This window comes from Batrachochytrium dendrobatidis (genome assembly GCF_000203795.2).
Source record: "Batrachochytrium dendrobatidis JAM81 unplaced genomic scaffold BATDEscaffold_1, whole genome shotgun sequence".
In the NCBI taxonomy this organism is placed as follows: domain Eukaryota; kingdom Fungi; phylum Chytridiomycota; class Chytridiomycetes; order Rhizophydiales; genus Batrachochytrium; species Batrachochytrium dendrobatidis.
In genome coordinates this window covers 2,222,678-2,245,263 of record NW_006281099.1, presented here as the reverse complement: position 1 = coordinate 2,245,263, position 22,586 = coordinate 2,222,678, and the positions used below count along the sequence as shown (strand labels likewise).

Below are 22,586 nucleotides of genomic sequence, written 5' to 3'. Positions count from 1 at the left end.
ATTAATACAATAATCTTTCAACTCTGATCTGCTACCCAATATAAAAGTAATGAATAACAAGTAATAAAATAATAACACATGTATTGAGTTGTATCATGCCCATGAAATTTTGAGATTTATCAGCCCTAGTCAGATTTTGCGCCGACTCCGCCTGCCAAACTAACCATACTATTAAACGAATGTAGTCCTGGCTGATTCAAGGTTGGATCATGCTTTTTCCAGCAAAGCAGCGGGCCCCATTTTCCCTCGACACGTCGAAGCTTGCTACGTTTTCGAGTTAGTCTATGTTGGTGCGATAATTCAATTGGCTGCTCTGGAAGGCATTCCTCATATACGTTAATAAACCCTAGCCCCTTGTAAAATTCCACGGTATGCCACAGACTCCACACATGAATAGTATGAATGCAAGGAGTGTATTGTAGCTTTCTTAAAAGACGCTTACTAAATCCCATGTCGGTATATGTGTTGGAAATGATTAGTCGATCAATAGATATGCTCAAAGCAACATCATCATGCGATCTTGAAAAATACTGCATTGGTATAAAGTATTACAGATGTAATAAAAAGCTGGTTAGACATTAATCATTACAGTTAAATAGTCCATTTAAACTCGATAAATACTTGCATCTGCAAATCCAATTAAATTATATAAAGAGAGCTGGTCAGTGCATTCATCATCTGGGATATCCTCATTCCAAATACTAAGGATACTGTGCGTGTTTCCATCTGGGGTGTTCCCTACTGTGAGAAATAAATCATCAACTGGGACATTGGTTGTTACAGAGTATAGCAAGCGACACAATTCTATGCGATCTTTGTCATCTTCAGTCAACAGCCGCACTGTGATATTTCCAAGCAGAGGACGAACTCTATCAACTGGGAATTGTGGTGTTGATTCAGATTTGTCGTTCAATTTAGCATCATAAAAACCATCAATTAGATCTTTAGCATCAACACGGCCATGTATATGGTCTTTGCTGATGTCGCTTGCAATCAGACTGTGTTCACTTTGATTTCCATGTGCAGAATCCCAATAATTCTTGTTTTCGTTGTGCGTATTTGACTCACCATAACCGCTGCCATTCGATTCAATAGACACAAGGTTAGGATTGGACGATAGTGTATGTAGATTTCTAGTCAAAAGATCGGGAGCTAAAAACGTAGGCTCAATCTGTTTTCCGTACGATTCTTGAAACAAAGTATCTTCAAAAAGTGGATTAGCACGCTATACTTTTTGAAGTGCATCTCAAATACAAAGAAACAAACCATCTAAAGAACATTGGCTGGCGCGCTCTGATAATATAGATGAAGAGTGATTCAATCTTGAACGGTTTGACGGATATATCGATTGCTCATCAGATCTCAGAGACTGCTGTTGATATACACCATTCTTGGCAGGCACATTCGTCAAGCTTAATGGGCTAAATGTTTGTGGAAAGTTCATCAATTTACTAAACGCTCGATTAAACGCATCAGATGCATATGAAAGAAGACTATTTGGTGAGAACAATAAGTTTCGAATAGCTTGTAAAGAGTCTATCAAAAACCGGACCCATAAACGCACAATCAAGGATATAATGACGGCAATAACGGCTGTTGAAAGACCAAAAAATAGGAAGAAAGGAAGACTGACAGCAGAGATTGGTAAAGAGATAAGAGTAGAAGCAACTGCGACTGTAATGAACCAGCCACATGCCAGCTGATAAGCAAATGCAAACGGAGATGACCATGCAGATTCTCGATGTTGCTGAAATGAGGAATAATGCTGATGAGGGTTATGAGTTGAAAGTGTTTTTGGGCACTGATAATTCCTGTTGGATTGAAAATGGTCCTGATGGCCTGTATCAAGTTGGTTGGAAATCTTGTCCTGTTCGTAGTGATTAGATTCCAGCATTGTATTAGGCAATGAAGAGGTTGATTCAGATTCAGGTGTATTTATCGACGGTAATGCATCATTGCCATAGTGATGTCCAGTGCTATGATGGCTCGTATCGGAAAAGCCATCTTTTTGAATGGCACCATTTGGAACTAGCGACTTGGTCGTTGACCAAGACCATGTGGGTATGCGACCAACAGCTGTGTCCAACAGTGTTGCAGCATTAGATGGATTGGAAGATTCTGGCACTACTTTATCACACGAATCAAGATGTGATTTATGCTTTAAAGTGACATTGGTCGAGGTAGTCCATGTTTCTGGCAAGTGTCTGTATACTAATGCCTGGAGTGTTGTTAACAATCCCATATTCTGCGTTTGCTTAGTTTTCGAACTCAAATCCAAAAGCTTGAAATTCGCCAAAGTAGGAACAAGTTGATCGTGGACGTTCTTTAAGGCTGTTGGCTTATGTTCTTGGCACTGGTCGCTCATTTGGCATGAAACTACAAAGACTGGCATTATCAGTACCCTGTTGAACCACTATAGTATGTGGATGATTGTCAATGGACTCATTTGATAATCCTTGGACTTTGCTTGGTTTAAGCTTTCAAGTGACACGTTCAACACTTTCCCAATAAAATAATTACTATTACAAGCCTTGCATGTTCATCAGCCTTCCTTTAGAGATTCAGGGTCAGATTTTTAAATGTCTAACAGTTGGAGACATACTTATCTTGTCAAATGTCTGCAGGGGTCTGCGGTACCTTTCCCTATCATACCATGTCTGGATGTCTTCTATTTTGGTGGTAGGAGATAATCTGCTGCAGCCATCGCCAATAATTGCATTCAGAAATTCAAGTATACGAAATAACCAACACACTAAACGGCCGTGCTATTACATAGACCAGTCCACATTAGAAAAGTTTGCGCCGTATTTACATTATATACAAGCGTTCACCTCGGCACCATTCCATGACATTGTCGACCGTACAATGGCGTGGTCGTTTGTGCCAAATCTCCTGTATGTTGATCTTTCAGGAAATAATGGTATCACAGACAAGTGCATTAAAGCCTTGGCATCAAACTGCAAAATCATTCGGTCTCTTAATCTTAGTAAATGCCATGGTCTCTCGCCTAAAACTGTCTATATAGTATCAACAGAGCTAAAGTTTCTTGAAAACCTCGACTTGTCAAATACACGATGCGCTACAACTCACTCTATTGTTCACCTGCTTTCTCATTGTCAGCACCCTTTGGCAAACCTCTCTCTAGAAAGCTGCCATTGGATCGATTGGAGTATTCTTCTGGCATCCTCCAAAGGGATTGCTAGTCATTCACAGCATCTTTCAAAAATGAATGCCTCTCGAAATATTTTGATATCTGGCAAAACTTTGATTGAATTTGCCAGGCTTCGGGCACAACATTTACTGACACTCTCAATGAGCCAGTCATGCCCAAACCATGCTTCAATTTTGCCAGTTCTTTCATTGGACGTATGCTTTTGTGAGGATATAACAGAGGCAGATGCCAAGATTGCTTCCGAATTTTCAAACAGTTATTTGTCAGTGACTCACAATGCCTTGATGAAGGATACATCTGCAGAGAGCATTCATAATTATTTAAAGCTTATTTGTGGTTTATAATAAATACCCCGACTACATCTAGTCTTCACACTAAGATAATCATAACAATTGAAAAACTACTCGTTTACATGTTTAAACTATCGCTCAACGTTTCTGTTTGGCTTCCAATTGAGCCCGACGCGTGCTTTAGTTGTGATAACAAACACCAGACGCGCCTTATCAAAGTCAGTTTTGAACGCGTCGCAGCAACCCTCCATATATTCAACCCATGTAGCCCCCTAGGGTTTATCTAGACTGAACATTCGAACCAAACCCTAACATAAATACCAATCGTATCCGTATAAACACCAAGTAGCAGGACACGTTTAGATTCGCTATGGATGATATAGACAAACGATGCAACGCATTGTCATCGGAGCAGCAAAAAGTTGAGAGAGAACAGCAATTCAAAATATCGGATCAGTCTTGGACAAGTAGCTTACCACTATACAACTCTCACTTACCGTCCTCCATGCCTAAAGCTATATATGGATTAAAGAGTTCCCCAAAATCTACAGTATCAGCACCAACGTCGCGAATAATAAGCTCTAATGCACAGCCATTTCAGAATTCATTACAAGCTCCCATATCTCAAAGCCAGTCAATTTCAAAGCTTGGTACTAACAGAAAGATATCAGACCACTGTTTGCAGTATCAGCAGCATGGACAGTATACTCGGTTGCAGCAGCAACACATGGTATCTCTCTCGGAGCATGCTCAGATGGGGGTGCCAGTGAATTGTCAGAATCAAATAGACTCGAACCTCGTACTCGAGTCGAAAGATTTATATGAAAACATCCCATTTGCCATTGCTCCAGCTGCTACTCATTTCTCTCATGGAGATAACACCATAAACTATGGTTCTGCACATCGAAACCCTGCATACAAGACTGGTCATGGATGTTACCTTGAGCATGATGTATTAGGTAATAAGCCATCTTTTGTTGTAAAGCTGTACATTGGATACCAAACTTTTCCTAATTCAATGATACCATGAATTCAATGCATTTTTCTAGAATCATCTGCCTGTGAAAAATTAAACTCGGCATCTACCGCTGTATGGCTAAATGAAGCCCGACCGTCTTTTTCGTCAGAGTCTATTCAAAAACTAAACCATGACTATAGCGTTGCATACGATAACCCTGCTGAAAATTCTCGTAAACAGAGCTGGCAAAATGAAGCGATAAAAATGAATACTGACTCGACTAGTCTGACAATCGTTAGTGTAGCAGATGCTTTAGAGTACAAGTATTCACATGTAGATCCTCAACCAGATGCAGTTCAGTCAAGCTGGGTACCTATTTGCTCGACTAGGCCCAATGAAATCAGGTTTCTAAGCGAATCGCCAGATATTCAAAATACTGTCATCCCAAAGACATTGTGTCGTCGAGCCAAATTAATTCGTAAGACAGTTTATTTGATATAATTGTGAGCATATTGTCGGATATCTCTGGTAAATTTACTCAATCAATAATTTAACACACATATTGCTTGATTATAGAATATGCAAGCACTTTTATAGATAAACTTTTTGGATGCGGCATGACACTTCCTCAAAACTCAAACGTGGAGCTAGATCAGTTCATTAAAGTAATAATAAGCCGCACCCGTCTCAGTAGTAGCACTCTTGTGACTGCCTTTTTGTATCTTGAGCGCCTTAAAACCTGCCATCCAAAATGCAAAGGATCACCTGGCTCTGCTCATCGACTGATACTTTCTGCAATTATGCTAGCTGCAAAATTTCTATACGATGACACTTTTGACAATACTGCATGGGCAACAGTTTCTTCGGGTATCTTTTCTCTGGAGCAAGTCAATCACATGGAAATGGAAATGCTCTACTTTCTTGACTATAATATGTATGTGTCTTTGGAAATGTGGAATGCGTTTTATACCAGATTGGAAACAGGAATGGAGCAATCAAAGCATGCTTCATGTGTAGCTCTTCCTTCAACCTTACCTACTGTGCAGTCATTACTACCCTCTCCAGTTTCACGTTTACTTCCAGGAACGCATGTTTCTGAATACAGGGATATATCTCCCGCAGGCATTTCCGCGCCATCTTCCAATGTTTGTGAAGGTACTGATAATGTAGCTGCCGATCAGAGTTCATTGCAAAAGCCTTCTACAGGATCTTTCCATGATGCTTGCAAATTCCGTGACCCTGCCAGAGCATCTACTACATATATTCCGTCATCATCTGCCAAATACATTCCTCCAGTAAGATATGCTATAAATAAGCCCACATCGCTGCCGGTTACCGAGTTTGCACAAAAACGCGTTCCATTGTATAAACAGCAAAACAAGACATTGGAAATACACTTTCCTACATCAAGCAGTAGAGCAAGTGAGCCAGTAAAATGCCCACAAGAACTAAGTTGGAACAGACAAACCAGTAATAGCCATGTAAACAAATTGCAACCAGTAAATATCGAAAGTATTAAAGTTGAGCCAAGTATTCAACCACAACAGTCGCACAACAATTACTATAGCGCTCAAGATAAAACTGCCATCCAGCATAGATTAGCACACCCAGTCAATGCAGCTGCACAAACAATTAAATCTCGGCAAATCTCCTCAAGATCAGTGACACATTCAGTCACTAATAGTTACCCAGCTTATAACCAGTTCAACCCAGCCTCTAGATGTATACCCAACGTTCAACCACTGCTACCTGAAAATCAACATTATGATTGTTCATACCAGTTTTCTAATACTCAGTTTGGAAATGAGACTGCACCATTCACATCTTTTGACTCCCAAGTCTCTAATTCCTATCAACCTAAACAGTATCAGTCACGACTTTCTCAACCATACGTCTACACACATAATGGTCCCTCTCAGGACTCTTTGCATCAGCCGACAAATACAAATACGCTTTACCAAAATATTCAGGGTGAAAAAAGTACCTCTTTTTTAAAAACAGCCGACTGGATACAGCAAAGTTTCTCCTAAAAACTGATTAGAAAAATATATAGACGTTTTCTATGACTCAAAACCTTTTGTTTAAAGGGCATAGAGATGCAACTGCCAATAATCATGCATTTCTTTTGAAATAAAGTATTCACACCAAAAAATTTACAGCTGTATTCACGTAAATGGGTTGCTAAATGGGGTGTCGGTGTATAATAAACAGCTAATCTCATGTTTGATTGGTGTCAATTCACTGGATAACACTGTTTTTGATATATTTAGTTGACTGTTTACTCTCCTGGTGATTGGCATTTACAGTTGCATTCCTGGAACTGCAATCTTTGTTCCTTGAACTGAATCGCAAGAGTATTTGATTTTGGATACAACAAAGTGAAGCTTGAGTTTGATTGGGAATATCAAAACAGTCGAACCTAATATTTAGATTACAATGGGTTTGATTTCACGTTTGGTAAATGTACAATGTACGACCGTCAAACAGGAACAAATGGACAGTTCTAGTTCAACCCTATAGTTTATGTGCATCGTATGATAGCCATTGTATTTAGCGGCTGATCAAGAAAGTCATACTATTTTGATATTCCAATATTTGTGGATATCACTGAAAATACATTTGCTAATACTCAATTTGACTTTCAACAATATACCATTTTACAAGACTACAGATTCAGTGATTTGGCATGATCTCCAACCGTCCAACAAACAGCAATGTCGCGAAATAGAGTTTTGCTGCATAGCTCCGTATTGTCCATTCTTACAGTTAAAGACGACCGCTTTAGTACAATGAAAATGAATGTGTACGGCGTACGATTCCAAACATTGGGAAAGAATTGACATATCCGCTGAAGAAACAGTGCAGTCAATGTATAGTAGGAAAGCACAACGAATATTTAACCATTGTTTATTCCAAGCAAGAGACAATCACTGCTAGTGTTCCATTTACGTGAATACGGCTCTAAAAAACGCAACACGCTTCAATATCAATGCAAAATAAAATTGTAGTAGTATATACAAGCAGTAATAAAGCAGTTTATGAAATAATACACCCCGCCTTCTTCTCAGGTTCACCTTCGCCCCTGACTTTTTCAATTTCAGCCAGCATTAGATCAAACACCTTGACAATGTTTTGGTTATGTTTTGCTGACGTTTCAATGAATGCGCAACTCCACTCTGTGGACAATGCGCGAGCTTCTTCTGTTGTCACTTGACGTTGTGCATGCAAATCAACCTTGTTGGCCACCAGCACAATCGGCACCCAATCAATGCCAGTGAAATTTAGAATTTTATCCCGGACAATCTTGCACATTTCAAAACTTTGTCGAGATGCAATCGAGTATACCAGCACATATCCGTGAATTCCAATTGCATGCTTGGAGTTGAGAATTGAAAACTCATCCTGTCCTGCAGTATCAATAATCTCTGCTGCAAACTCCTCGCCCTTGTACTTGACAATCTTTGTAAATGTGTTTTCAATAGTAGGGTAATATGTCTCGGCAAAATGATTTTCTACAAACTGGACCGTCAATGAAGACTTTCCAACTGCTCGACTACCAAGAACAGCTACTCTTCGAACCTATCCAGATGTGTATATAAGATTTCATAAAATAGCTCAAAATTAACAAGGATGCAAATCAGAGAAATACAATCTGATAAAGGGAAAAGTAATGATTGGGTCGAAACTACTATATAAGCCAGTATAAAGCAGTTACTACTGACGAGGACAAGGTAGAATTATCAAATAAATCGACTAAATGCATGCCCCATTTTAAATAAATAGCAATCAATTGTAGAAAACTCTACTGCAACATGCTATCCATTCAAGCCAGCCTCCAATACGAAACAAAGGGCTTGCATATTGCGCACATGATTGTTGAAGGACTGAACATTAACGCATTGAAGTGTACTTTCAATTATTGCCGTAATACAATGATCAAGCCAATGTAAAACCATATCCAGTATGATTCAAAAGGTGAGACTGATTCGAATACCAACAACCGGTATAGCAATCTTTACTACAAAAGTATGTCACCACTTTACCTTTGGAGGGCTGGGCATACTTGGAGGTTCGTGTGAATAAGAATTCGAAAGCTTCAAACCACTTCAAAACAGCACACATAATCAGGTGATTATCCACCTGACATATTTTACTATTTGAGCAGATTAATACACTTTTGGCATCCAAGAAATATTCCTTATTTATGGAATGCTTAGAACCTCTCGACCTGTCTGTTGCGCAGCGTCCGGTTTTATTAAAAAACGAGACTATTTTTATAACTACAAAAGATGTTTGTCTCTACTTTGGGTAAGCACCGCTTTATTCAATGGATCTTGTCGGGATTAGATGAGAATGCTCAAACATGCATTACGCTTGGCTATACAAAGACTATTTGGAGGAGAAATACATTTAATTTCACTAATCAATGCTTACTTGACTATGTAGCAATCAACGTCTAATAGAATTTAACTCGGGGCTAGTTTATGTTACCTCGCATCGCATTATGTGGGTGAACGAGACCAGGCATCATGCAGTTCAACTGCATCTGGCACACATCAGGCAGATCGATTATTCAGTAGGTGGAAATATAAAAATGTGTGTAGTATCTAGAACGTATGCTTATTTTACTGTGGATAATTTGATAGAATGGCTTTTTACGATCCTCGCCAAAAATCATACTGGATCTACTTCCTTCTGAAATCTCAGCATTACATTCCACCAGCCCCACTTTCATCTCCTTTTCAAAAAGCACTCAAGATTTAGTGTATAATCCGAGTCAATCTACTGAATCAATTCTACCAGAATGGAAGTGTGAAGTCTGTGATGAGATGAATGGTGCCAATGCTGCCAAATGCGCCATGTGTGGTGTGCCCAATACCAACTCTCCTATACCAAATAGCCAAGCGGTCTGTGCAAGTTTTCCGCAAACAAAAACTACATCCACTGCTGCATCAAACGAATGGACGTGTGAAATATGCGATGCAGTAAATACGTCAGATGTGTCGAAATGTCGGAACTGCGGTGTGCAAACCGTGAATAGTTCCAATCACAATATTATTTCTGATATAAACTCATCTTTACCTTCCAAATCAACACAAATCAAATGCACTGCATGTACGTTTTTAAACCACCCCGACTTGACCAGCTGTGAAATATGTAATGCTCCACTCTCATCCGCCTCTCAACTTCCAGAAAGCAATCCATCAGATTTTGGATCATCGCCAATTGAAGATGCCACACAATCAAAACTAAACCTTAAATCAACCGGTCCTGGCTCAATACTAAAGCTATCTTTTCGTGGGGGTGGAATGACTGATACATTAAAGCATATTAAACAGGTTGTTGCAGTTAAAGCATGGGAGGTAATTTGTCGCATATTTTTGTGTAAGAACTGATGCCAGCTTGGATATAAAAAAGCTAATCTACCACTAAATTCTAGAAAGTAGAGACTCCTACAACTCCTAATCCCTCTATATCGATCCAGCCGAACCAAGCAAGCATTGGTGGTGTCTGTATGTTTTAATTGTATCTAGCGTATCAAGCATGTTGTCTATTCATTAAAATAGATGTGGTGGATAGTACATGTTTAACCCATAGTGTTGAACCTATTTTAGCTGGAATCATACGGAATGTGGAACAAACCAGGAAACAGATGAACGATACGGTTGGAGATGCATTTAGCGATCTTGAAAACCTCATGGAAAACGCAGCACAGATGGTAACACCAGTTGCTTAGTTGACTAACCCAAAAATTGTAGAATATTTATATCATGTATAATGCTGTTTAATTTGTGATTGTAGGTGAAACTTGCCGAGTCGATCAGCAACAAGCTTGCTAGTTTATCTATTGCAAGTGATTCTTCTGAGATGCTTACGTTTCGAAACTATCTCAACGAAATCGGTATTTCCAATCCTGTTACCAAAGAATCTGCTGGCGATATGTTTATTCAAGAACTTTCGCGACAATTGACCGAGTTCCTTGACCAAATGCGGTTGGCAGGCCATTCAGAAATGATTCCCCTTACTGATTTGTACTGCTTGTTCAATCGCGCCAGAGGTGTTGGTAAGTCGTTTATTTTGAGATATTCACTAGTTGACTATCAACTTACTTTGATACAATCATTGTAAATCTGCGCAGCATTGATATCGCCGGATGATCTATACAAATCAGTAGTGGAGTTTGAGCGTCTTAAACTTCCATTTAGACTTCGTAAATTTGACAGTGGGCTCCTGGTTGTCCAGTCTAATATCCTTTTTGATTATTATATGATTTTGATTTGATGATCTACTTTGTTGTATTTTCACTGCTATATGCCTTGACTTTTTTCATGTATCTGCACTTAGTTATAGTGATGAAGAAGTTGCATCTAAAATTTTGAAACTAGTTGCAGAACGTCAAACTGGGCTAACTGCAGTAGAGTTGGCCAAGCTGACATCCATTTCAATTGTTTTGGCAGCAGAGCAGCTTTTGGTAATACTGCTTTTCTATAATATCTCGAATGTTTGCTTTTGTTAAATGCAATTCTATACCAATCTATGATTGTTTTTATGACCAATTTTAGATGACAGAGCAAGTGGGACTTACTTGTCGCGACGATACACTTGAGGGATTGTTTTTTTATCCCAACTTGTTTACATAACTTGCTGATACAGACTACGTTTTTACAATATCCATTATATGATTGGTTTGATATATATCATGATGGTCTGACTTGACTAGCAGCTACCATTTGGCTACTGAAAAATTGGAATGTTTGCTTGGACTATTCTGAGATAATATTTTGATTATGTTGCAATACTCGATTTAAAAATGTGAAATGAATTCCATCGAGTCACAGCTGTATTCACGTAAATGGGTTGCTAAATGGGGTGTCGGTGTATAATAAACAGCTAATCTCATGTTTGATTGGTATCAATTCACTGGATAACACTGTTTTTGATATATTTAGTTGACTGTTTACTCTCCTGGTGATTGGCATTTACAGTTGCATTCCTGGAACTGCAATCTTTGTTCCTTGAACTGAATCGCAAGAGTATTTGATTTTGGATACAACAAAGTGAAGCTTGAGTTTGATTGGGAATATCAAAACAGTCGAACCTAATATTTAGATTACAATGGGTTTGATTTCACGTTTGGTAAATGTACAATGTACGACCGTCAAACAGGAACAAATGGACAGTTCTAGTTCAACCCTATAGTTTATGTGCATCGTATGATAGCCATTGTATTTAGCGGCTGATCAAGAAAGTCATACTATTTTGATATTCCAATATTTGTGGATATCACTGAAAATACATTTGCTAATACTCAATTTGACTTTCAACAATATACCATTTTACAAGACTACAGATTCAGTGATTCGGCATGATCTCCAACCGTCCAACAAACAGCAATGTCGCGAAATAGAGTTTTGCTGCATAGCTCCGTATTGTCCATTCTTACAGTTAAAGACGACCGCTTTAGTACAATGAAAATGAATGTGTACGGCGTACGATTCCAAACATTGGGAAAGAATTGACATATCCGCTGAAGAAACAGTGCAGTCAATGTATAGTAGGAAAGCACAACGAATATTTAACCATTGTTTATTCCAAGCAAGAGACAATCACTGCTAGTGTTCCATTTACGTGAATACGGCTGTAACATTACGAGCCAATGTGCTACTAGCGAGTCAAAACCTATGGTAAAATCATGCTACTCCGACGCTCCAAAGTTCGTGTCTGTTAGTATTCCCAACCTCCGCCTTCTGACTGCAATCACTGCAATCATTGCAAATACCCCGCCTTGCCTTACATGACAGCAAGCATTTAGATTGCTACATTTGTTGTGCTTAAATTACACTAAAATATATAGCCTTGGTCTCCGCCCTGACCACAATCTTATTTTATCAACATTGGCCTCAACCTACTATTCTATTAAAACCTCATCGTGCAATATCCAGTCCCCTTACAGATCCAAACTCATCGATTCTTATTAATAGTAAGATTGCTACGGCTTCTATTACACTTCCACTACTAGGCAAAACTCGTACCACGAAAACACTGCCACGCATTATGATGCTCACAGATTGTCCAGTTGAAGTCTGGACTAGAATATTTAGCTTCGTTCATGATGACACTGGCTTGAAATTGTTCCCATTGATATGTAAACAGGCAAGATGTGTATCTGCTAGTCCATCATCAAAAGCACTTTACTTTTTGACAAGATATGGAAAAAACATGTCCTTTTATTTTGCATATCGAAAACATCTAAAGGCCCTGGACCTGCTAGTTGTGCAAATTATGCTGCAAAATGGTGCTCAATTACCCAGATTTGTCGCTCAAAAAATTACCTCGGATGTAAGTGTTTAGATCCTTGCTAAATCTGTTTAGTTGGTCTGATAAAGTGTGAGCTAGTTGAGTGGGGTTCTGCCAAGAATTGCTTGGATTATAATGTCAGGCGTTGATTCAACTATTTTGCAAACTAGTGTAGAAATTTAGAGTTCTATCATTACTCTATAATGCTTTGTTTTTACTGGCTAGAGATCACTCCTTGAATCATTAATATTTTTGCTCCTAACACAGCCACGACTGTTGGAAATTTAAAAAATGTATGTATTGCTAATTTTTGATGTGATCCGCCATTTTATAGTACCATATGCAGTCGAGTGGTGGAATATCCACCCCGCTTTTTGTGTTTTTTGTCAATCACACCTACAATATCTATGCAGATTTGGCCTTGTTTAATGAAAATGCAAGTACTTTTACAAGTGTACATTATATCCAAAGATCATACCTCGTTTTGTGCTAGGCTAATGGTTTATTTTTACCTGTTCATTGACAATATTTTATAGGACCATGCAGCATTTGAACGTCTTGTCAGAGCTCCAATCTCTGATACTGCTGTGACAATCGAAAAAGTAAACACTCTTATTCATCAGTTTAAATTCATACCCGTATCAGATCTATGCAGCAAACCCATTGCGGAAAGCATCTACTACCTATCACGCTTGAACCTATCTTTCATCCGTAAATTGATAGTCAATGGATTTGATCTTTCTGTTGTCAATGACAGCATTATGGAACGTGTTATGATCCATCCGTATCTTAACGTTAGATACCTTAAACGGTACCTAGACGTTGGCTTTGTGCTCTCAAATATATGCATTAAACGCGCTCTTGCTGGTGGGCGTGTTCATACAATTGCTATACTGCATAAACTTGTTGAAGAAACAAAACTAAAAAAGTTGGCATGCGATACTATCGAGGATCTCTTTGGTCCTTATTTGGATCGCAACACCTCACTTAACGTTCCATGGTCATCAGAAACAGTGCATCGCATCATTCATACATTCCAGATCCCAGATACAGTTATTGCCAAAGCACTTTTGAGCAACCCTGACTCTGTATGCACATTTGATCGCGTTCATCCCGAGTTTCCGGTTACGCGATGCTATTTGAAAGCCAGGCCATATCCTGTTTGGGAATGGGTTTTGGCAACCTATGGGCCACAGCATGAATTTAGTATTTCCTGTATGGATGATGCACTTAGTCGGGCAGTCGCTGATCAGGAACTGCACGATCTTCACCAAAAGTATTTGAGTGCAGGATTTGTTTTTAGACCACGACACATTAAAATTCTAGCATGTCGCTTGTTGCATCGAAGTATGACAGGCAACTCACTTCAACTGCTCAGGCATCTTCGTGAACAAGTGATAGCTCGTCAAATGAAAGCGTTCGCAGAAGATACTCATTTAGACGATACTGATTCTGATGGTGGGGAACGTACCTACAATCGCTCCAATCATAGTCATTCAGATGATATCAACTGCATTTCAAACACTGAAGTACTTGCTTTTCGCAAATCAGTTTTGGAAGAAATTGTAGATAACGAAGAATGGGGCACTCGTATGCGCACCATTCAACTTGAAGGTGGACCGCGCGGAGGTGCTATTCGTATCGATCGTCCTCCTGAAGATGCACTTCGATTTCTTGAAGAAGCTAGACAGCTGTTAAGCGAACTCCGCGTCTCACCTCTGCCTACCATACCAATTCAAAGCACTGAGAATTCAACTGCCAAAAACTCTATGGAAATAAACTCCATCACTATTGGTATTTCAGGTTCAAAAAAATCATCAGATTCTTGGATCAGCCGAATGCAAGAGTAAGTAGTCACATTTATCATGCACGTTGCTTGAAACTAGTGTTTACTATGATTTAACACATTTTATAAATTTAGTTGGTGGCGAACGAGAAATCTAAACCCCATCACATCTAAAAAACCAAAACCTCTTTATATTGAACCCGCACAAAGCTCCATCTGAGCGATATTACCTCATATGCTGGAAACCTAATTTTATTATTTGTCTTGTGATCTGAACCAGTTGCAAAGTGTTATACTTTTATCAAACACACTTTTGTTTTTTCGACTACTATTTCATCGAAATGTATTGAATCTCTCATATAATGGCACATACACCTCACTAAAACAATCTTGCTGTGGCTCGCCAATGTGGCCTGAAAATTACTTTGGCTGCTATATCCTCATATTCTTGTGCTTTTATTTTCTAGTGGTATCTATCCATTCTATCACTTTTGAAGATCTGTGTGTATTCTGAAATGTCCGGTTTATGTCGGCACGAATTGTAATACTACACTGATATGAAAATAAAGTCTAGTTTACCCAAATACTCAATCAATATGTTTAATAGTTTGACTGTTCCACTGCAATCATTGTCGATCAAAGCCAATTGACTAAAAAAAATCTAACCCGGTTAGAACTTCAAGTAAATCGTCCATGAGACGATCATCCTTTGATCCAATGGCTTTAGCAAGGCCGCGTTGCTGCGTACGTGATAGTCTTACATACTCGTAAAGAAGATCTCCATCAAGAATACCACGCGGGCCCGGAGGTCCAATAAACCCAGAAAGTGTAATAGGTCTCACACGATGTTGAGCTTGTCTATAAATCATATAACAAAGCAAATCATGAAACGCCGTATATTAATATTAAAAATACTCTCATGTCATCAAACGGTAGATGGTACATGAATGTGCAATCGCAGAATGATTCATATATACTTGAGCAATATACTAAATACCTGAAACCTCGCGGATTCAAGCCTGCAATATGCTCAATACTAGTTACCATGCGAGAATACAAGCCATATAATCGTTTAAAAATTCGTTCTGAAACAGGGGTTATAATCTCCAGTGCTCCATCTAATGTAGCTGCAAACAGATGAAAAGTAGAGCAAAAAAGAATCAAACAATTGATAATTTTGAACCAAGTAGTTCAGCTTATGTTGCAATACGCAATCCGTTAACAGTGCAAAAATATCAAGGCAAACAATATCATACCTGCCACGTTTAAATATTGTTTAGAAAAAACAATGGCATCATTACGCAAAAGAGGCTTGCGTCGCATTCTGATAAATTTTGAAACATGCTGACCAAGGTGTATTTCACCCTTACGGATCAACCTCTCACCACCAAGAGACTGGACATTATCTGGTGCGTAAATCATAGTGTGAAGATTCTTGTCACCATCCGCAACTAAAAGCGCAAGCTGATTATCATCAATCAGCATATTGGCGGCATAGCCTTGTAAAGGATGAACATCACGCCCAAGCACGGCCAGCTTGGCTGGTTCCTCCTATTGACGGATAATTTGGTTAGTCATAAAATATTAACAAGTCACATTCACTGGTAAGTCAAAATAGTAATAACATATATTGAACTGCTACATACTTGAAATGCCACAAACCATACGCTTTTTTGAATATCGCAGATCTGAATTAAATTCTTGACAGAGCTAAGCGATGTGACAAATACATTGACGTCTAAAAAGGCCACGCCTGTGATTTCACCATCTTCAAGTTGATACATGATGATCTGAAAATCCAATAAGTATTGTTATGCATGGCATATCTTGTCAAAACATACGCAATATCACATAGTTTCAAAAAATCATCAAATACTCATTACTTTGGGACCAATGGCAGCTAGCAAATAATCATTGACAGTACAGATGGCTGAAAATGGCGAGCGATCATCTTCTGAATCAACATGTTTAAACTTGCGATTCGTTTGAGGATTGTTGGGATCTGGTACAACCTCAATGACATCATACAAATGCAACTAAATAAATTAAAATAATGTAAATCATCAAGACTTTGCAAGAAAAATGTCCAACGATAAAAAGTGTATATTGCATTACTTTTCCACGACTAGATAAATCTTCTCCGCGCGAATATCCTGTTCCAATTGCCAAGTAGAGTTTCTTTCCCGATATCGTTTCCTTGCTGGAAAGATCGACAGCTTCCAAAGCCATAACAGTCTCCGCTTCTGATAGTTCAATACTAAAAAATCAAACCTCGGGTCAACAAAACGCAGATTTTCAAACCAAGTAAATGACTATGTAGTCCAACTTACGAATCCACAGTTTCCCATGTCACAGAAGACACAAGTTCAATCTTGTACCGATCCACAGTTGCTTCATACATTCCAGGTTCTAGCATGACGATTAATAATGATATTTTTGCAATTACAGTATAAAACTCAATACCAAGCGATTAAAAACAGCCTTTTAAATCATGGCATATATAGCAACTCACTTATTTCAGAAAGTTCTCGAATACCAGTAACCTTTCGCTCTGCATCAGGCATTTCGTCACCTTCGTCAATAACAGCTGCTGCAACAGCAGATGCATATTGAGCATGTGGAATATCAAATCGCTCAGGGGTAGACGTAGCAATTGCGTATGTTTGTGAAGAATAATGGTATGCCACTTTATGAACAGTTTTGTGAATGGGGACTTTACACACGGGCCAGTCGTGATCAAAATTAAACTGAGGTGGAAGTTGACAGATTCGAAACAGACCTTTCCAATTGATATACAAGAATCCATGTGCCACGTTGACATTATGTAACGGAGCAAAGCACTTCATGGGACCATCTACAGGCATAGGATGAAACCGCAACATATTGGTACCCAACAATGGTACTGGAGGAAGCTTAGTGGAGCATGCCACTGAATTGTCAAATGAAATGACATCTAGATCTTGTTGTCGACTTTGAAGAGCAACCATAATCCAGCATGGCCGTGACCCAGTGACAACAACGCCAGAATACATGTTACCGCCGCTCCATCCAATGGCATCAAATGGCTTAAGATGCTGGCGTTTTAAAAACGTAGGCTGATGTTGGGGTTCTTGAACCAAATCAATTTTGTCGCCTTCGTTATCAGTATAAAATTGCAAATCTCGAGTGATCTGATCGTGCGGGATTCGAACAAGCCGAATCGCTAGTCGTTTTTTGAGATTCTGTGCATCCAATTCTAGCTCAGCTGGTGTTCTAGATTGCTTGAATGTGCCAGAGTTGACAAAGGATGTATCGTCATCATTACTGCTTGTCGGACATACAAATATTTTATACACTGCCAAATCTCCGTTTGCTGCAAGACACTATTTGTTGTAGAGAAATTGCAATTAGGCAAAATACTTTCAATACACACACCAATCAATCAATCACATCAGACTTACAACAAGATACGGAGTTTGTCTATCTTTGCTATTTCCAAGATTGACAACTAAAATCTCTTCAAATTCGTCACCTGTTGTGTTTGCAAATGTAGAGTCAATACTTCGCGATCGCCAAAGCGGAACATCCATGGCTAAAACAGGCAGCGTGCTAAATAGTGGAAATGCACAGCATTCTTTAAAATCTGGGAGTGTGTAAACTAAAAGATGGCCAGTATCTGTGTAAACAAAACACCAATATGTTGGAGAGGGCTTTGTTGAGTTTTGGGAACTACGCTTCGCAAAATCATTGGCATCGGGGAAAGTGTCAGACATCATGTCTTTATCAGCCGCACTACTTGATGTGTTGGCATTTGAAATTTGCTGATCGCTGTCGCCATAGATATCATCCATCTCAATATCAGCCACATTAGTATTCTTATTATGAGAGTGACTAGTTCCGTATAGATCTGCGTCATCATCAAGATTCATTGCAGAATGATCTGGTTGAGAAAGCCGTTTACTGGCACTACTGCTTGATTTAAAAAACGGTCTTTGAGCTACGCTAGTGAGTAGACTTGCATGTGATACACTTGCCAATTCGTTTGTTGGCAGTAATGTACCTCCTGTTGGATCACAGTACAGTGAAAAGGTACTCACAAGTCGCTTCTATATATTCCCAAAAACGACTGACATGATTAAATCAAAAAGCTCGACAATATACAATCAAATGTTAGATAACCAATGTATCAAGACCAATCGTACCTTGTATTCTGATATCTGCGTAATTTGATGTGTTGTTTCATCTAATGAAAGCAGTACAATATGCCCAGTATTCATAAGAAGCATAGCGTAGGGATCCATAAATGAACAGGAGATTACCCAAATATCATCATCTCCAACTCGCATTTCTTGAAGTTTTGTCCCTTCTACAAAAATATACAATGCATGCATTCGATTAGTATTCAATCGATCAATGATAGTAAAATCATATCTTTTTAAATTTCAATGCTAGACAAATATACTTGCTAAAATCAAAAAGAATAACGCCATTTGGATGAACTTGAACAATAATGGTTTCATCAAGAAGTGCGCCGACACCGACAGTTGGTCCGGCTTGATAAAACGTAGTATCGTCCATTTCTGTAAATGCCTCGCCAGCTTTTAAAATAGAAGTACCACTACTATGCGATAGTATAACATATTTATGGAACGCATCAGTAGGCTCTGAAACTAGACGATAATCCTTGTCAAACTTGGCACATCGAATAGTCCACATTTCTTCAATTTGTGGAAGTTCAAATGTTGTTACAATCTGTGGTCGTACACTGCGATTTAAAATTGCAAGATGACCATGAGGCCCATGGCCTGTTGCAGCAACAATTTCCAAGTCGCATCCACCTATTTTTGGTGAAAATCTATGCTCAGAAGTCTCGGCTGGTAGTCCAACAGCAAAGTCACGAAGAGGGCTCACTACAGTAACCGAATCGCATAGTCGAAATCGAAGTGTTTGCTCGGAAACTATTTCACCATGACCATGCTCGTCTGAGCTTAGAAGTGCAGACATGTCAGTATCTGTTTGCTTTGCGGTAGTCGAGTCACCATATAGATCTTTGTCTAATTCATCGTCCTCGCCGTTGTCAGTGTTGTTCATATTAGCAGCACCATTCATAGACACACTGCTTTTGGCAAATTCTTCTACTTCAACAAACTGCAAAAGACAAGCATCGGTTGTTCGTGATGAGGCAAACAGATAATTATAGCGTAGCTTTGATCCTCGCGATCCTAAAAAAGAGCCACCAAGTGGGACAGAACTATTTCGGCCAGAAAGTGAAAGCGGATTTGAGGCATCGGCCAAAGGAAAAAGATGAACTGGAGCAGTCATACGAATGCCGAGCCGAGTCAATTGAAAACTCTTGACTCCGCCTTTTCGCCGCTTCCAAGATCTGCCAACACCCTCCTCACCTATCAAATCTACTTGAATCATTTCACCGTCACGAAGCACCAGTAAAAATATATCTGGACTGATAAACATTCCACGACTTCCGTCAAGAGAGATGGCCAGCTCTTTGTAATCCGTATATTTGTTCTGTGCAAAAAACACGGATGGGGGTCTTGGTGGTCGAGGCTGCACCATGTCAAGCTGAAGCTCGTACGGTGTTAGCATGATGTTTGTTTCGCTGTCAAAATAAGCATTTACAATGCATGCTATTCCTGGAGCATGAATTTGATCTGTGAAAATAATCGCATTGTGAGAAAGAACAATAAGACCTCCAATAGGAGTCGGGACAGAGACGAGCATTGTGCAATTATAAGGAAGCTTTTCAATTTTGTAAAGAACAGGATAACTTTCTTCAGCAGTATCTAGAGAAATAACTGCAATTGAAACTGTGTCTTTACGGATACCTAGACGACTATATTATACCAAGCCATCACAAACCGTTAGAAATTCATATACACATTACCAATGCAATCAGTCATCTAAACAAAATTGCAAATCCTATCGTGTAGTATTGATAAAGTATGCATATTAAAACCACTCAGATAAAAACTCACGCGGTCCAAGTTTGTTCTGTTTGATACATAATAGCAATTGTAGGCACAGCGTATCCAAAAAGAAAAGTAAAGTCAATAATGTTTCGAATAGACTTGTCCAAATCAAGAAACGGTAGTACAATGCTTGGACGAAATGGATATTTGCTGTTATAGTCGAGATTGTTGTAAAATGCGTTAGTAATTTAAAATACTTGGAATAAAAGAAATATTCAAATTGTATCTAGCAGTTAATTACATAGATATTGAATAAACAACCAAGCCATACTCTGAGCACATTACCTGTTCGCGTCATTAAGATCATTAAGCAGATCTGCACCATCTTGTTTAAACGGGAGAATGGCAAGCCTGTCTCCATAAATTCTCATGGCAGCACAATAGCCTTGAGGATCAACTTTGATTTCTGGCGGTGGTCTGTCAATAGAGCCTAGTTTCTGCTTGGGTTGAATTGAATACACATAAGATGGTGTAAACATAGACAAGTTGAATAAAATAGTTAAAAAGCTTTATCTATTCCATTTCAACACAATCATAGCAACTGCTACTGCGTATATATTTGATCAATCAGTATACAAATTCAAAAGCACCTTAAACTCTTCGCGTTCAAAATAGTGCATGGATACTGTTACTAGTTTTTGAGTAAACTGTGAGTATTCCACCAATGACATCTAAGTATAAAATATAAATCAGCAAGTAACTCCAAATAAACTTGAAAAGGGACTTTAAAAGCGGTTGAAATGTTCAACTTCAGTCGCCCGAATTGCAGCACTAATTTGTCAAACTAGCACACCTACCTTGGCCTCCTTGAAACTCAACAAAAGCGCATCAGCCTTTCCAGAATAGTTCATTGGAACCACACCCAACGATGTGATATTTCCATGAACTCTGAATTGCGCAGCCAACTCCAGACAGGCAGCTTTGGGAGGAATATCCTGATCTTTAGTCGTCTGAAAGTATTTTGCACAGCAGTTTATAAAATATCAATATTATAAATATAAATTCATTTCAAATATATGCAAAACTTATCATGGAGAACCAGATCTACATCATAACTGAAAATCCATGGAGTGATAAACGCATTCAAATAGGCACATGGTTACCTTGGCTTGATCTCCATTAGTGTCAAGATCTGTTGAATTTAAATTGTTTAAAGAACTACTAAAAGCCACAGTAGTGTCCCTTTCTATAACTTTAAACACTTGTAACAACGATCCTCGAGCAATGACAACGTTGCGAGCATCTGGAGTCAGAAACCTTGCAGATACAGCATAGTCGATTCCTGAAGGAGGGAAAATTTCCTTGCATAATGAATAAAGATTATTGCTCATTCTGTTTCACAACAGATACTATCACCAAATTAATCGGCTAGGCAAGCACTTGGCAATGCTCTTGTTGGACCTCGACAAACAAGATTGAATTACGAAATGCAAATTGAATTTGATTTGGCGATTCAAGTCACAGACCCCAAAATAAAGTATGCAGTTAGAGTCCAGTCTCTAAATCTGAGTTGTGACGCAGTAAAGATTCAATTAAACTTTACAGCCGTATTCATGTAAAATGGAACACAAGTGTCAATGTTAATAAACTGCCAATCTCATGGAATAATTGATGCCAATTTACTGGACAACATTGTTTTGAACTCATTAGCTGACCATTACTCGTGCTTGTTTATAAAAACTGAATTGTTACAATTCAGTTCCAGTAAATCCCACCTGTTCAATCTCCGACTCTCCAAAATAAACATTTCCAATGTTGAGTTGGTTGGCATGGAAACAATGGCTGCAATCTTGTTTTTTGAACTAGGAATGCGAACGTACTTGTGGGATTCAATACAACAGAGCTTGACAACACCAAAACCGTCCAACTCAATATCAGAGATTGTGCAATACAAGACTATATCAAAAGAGGAAAAAGAATACATTCAATTCAATAGTGTTCATACGATGAACACTATTGAATCGAGACTACAATTTGTAGTAGAAAAACAGCCAACATTTAAGCATTGTTTATTCCTAGACAAAATACAAGTTGCATTTTACGTGAATCTGAGCTTGAAAACAGTATTGCCCCATACTACAAGCTAGTGTAGAATACCTTCAAACCATTTGATTCA

At 38.8% G+C, this 22,586-nt stretch overlaps 7 protein-coding genes across 7 annotated transcripts; 4 read left to right on the top strand and 3 right to left on the bottom strand.

Annotated features, from left to right (window-relative positions):
- Positions 1-125: 125 nt before the first annotated feature.
- On the bottom strand, positions 126-2,392 carry BATDEDRAFT_21900 (uncharacterized protein; the record flags this gene model as incomplete). Its single annotated transcript, XM_006675349.1, has 3 exons — positions 126-530; positions 611-1,188; positions 1,267-2,392. 3 exons carry the CDS (start codon positions 2,390-2,392, stop codon positions 126-128), a joined length of 2,109 nt encoding a protein of 702 aa, XP_006675412.1.
- A 473-nt stretch (positions 2,393-2,865) lies between these two features.
- On the top strand, positions 2,866-3,516 carry BATDEDRAFT_21899 (uncharacterized protein; the record flags this gene model as incomplete). The annotated part of the gene is made up of 1 exon (XM_006675348.1): positions 2,866-3,516. The coding sequence occupies one exon, from the start codon at positions 2,866-2,868 to the stop codon at positions 3,514-3,516; it is 651 nt and encodes a 216-aa protein (XP_006675411.1).
- Positions 3,517-3,832: 316 nt separating this feature from the next.
- Positions 3,833-6,450, top strand: BATDEDRAFT_85420 (uncharacterized protein; the record flags this gene model as incomplete). Its single annotated transcript, XM_006676277.1, has 3 exons — positions 3,833-4,421; positions 4,512-4,898; positions 4,997-6,450. The coding sequence occupies 3 exons, from the start codon at positions 3,833-3,835 to the stop codon at positions 6,448-6,450; spliced, it is 2,430 nt and encodes an 809-aa protein (XP_006676340.1).
- A 1,006-nt stretch (positions 6,451-7,456) lies between these two features.
- On the bottom strand, positions 7,457-8,481 carry BATDEDRAFT_84861 (uncharacterized protein; the record flags this gene model as incomplete). The annotated part of the gene is made up of 2 exons (XM_006675995.1): positions 7,457-7,999; positions 8,464-8,481. 2 exons carry the CDS (start codon positions 8,479-8,481, stop codon positions 7,457-7,459), a joined length of 561 nt encoding a protein of 186 aa, XP_006676058.1.
- A 62-nt stretch (positions 8,482-8,543) lies between these two features.
- On the top strand, positions 8,544-11,257 carry BATDEDRAFT_34115 (ESCRT-II subunit protein VPS36). Its single transcript, XM_006675692.1, has 9 exons — positions 8,544-8,728; positions 8,867-8,996; positions 9,067-9,783; positions 9,861-9,933; positions 10,036-10,139; positions 10,223-10,484; positions 10,560-10,662; positions 10,766-10,892; positions 10,984-11,257. Exons 1-9 carry the CDS (start codon positions 8,625-8,627, stop codon positions 11,059-11,061), a joined length of 1,698 nt encoding a protein of 565 aa, XP_006675755.1. The 5' UTR covers positions 8,544-8,624; the 3' UTR covers positions 11,062-11,257.
- An 856-nt stretch (positions 11,258-12,113) lies between these two features.
- BATDEDRAFT_21895 (uncharacterized protein) lies at positions 12,114-14,724 on the top strand (the record flags this gene model as incomplete). The annotated part of the gene is made up of 5 exons (XM_006675347.1): positions 12,114-12,144; positions 12,276-12,760; positions 13,053-13,172; positions 13,255-14,564; positions 14,640-14,724. The coding sequence occupies 5 exons, from the start codon at positions 12,114-12,116 to the stop codon at positions 14,722-14,724; spliced, it is 2,031 nt and encodes a 676-aa protein (XP_006675410.1).
- Positions 14,725-15,154: 430 nt separating this feature from the next.
- Positions 15,155-21,801, bottom strand: BATDEDRAFT_21894 (cleavage/polyadenylation factor CFT1; the record flags this gene model as incomplete). Its single annotated transcript, XM_006675346.1, has 16 exons — positions 15,155-15,362; positions 15,502-15,631; positions 15,761-16,055; positions 16,151-16,294; positions 16,388-16,540; positions 16,620-16,761; positions 16,835-16,913; positions 17,017-17,866; positions 17,945-18,589; positions 18,686-18,914; positions 18,946-20,334; positions 20,477-20,620; positions 20,756-20,907; positions 21,061-21,141; positions 21,268-21,420; positions 21,574-21,801. 16 exons carry the CDS (start codon positions 21,799-21,801, stop codon positions 15,155-15,157), a joined length of 5,022 nt encoding a protein of 1,673 aa, XP_006675409.1.
- Between the last annotated feature and the right edge of the window lie 785 nt (positions 21,802-22,586).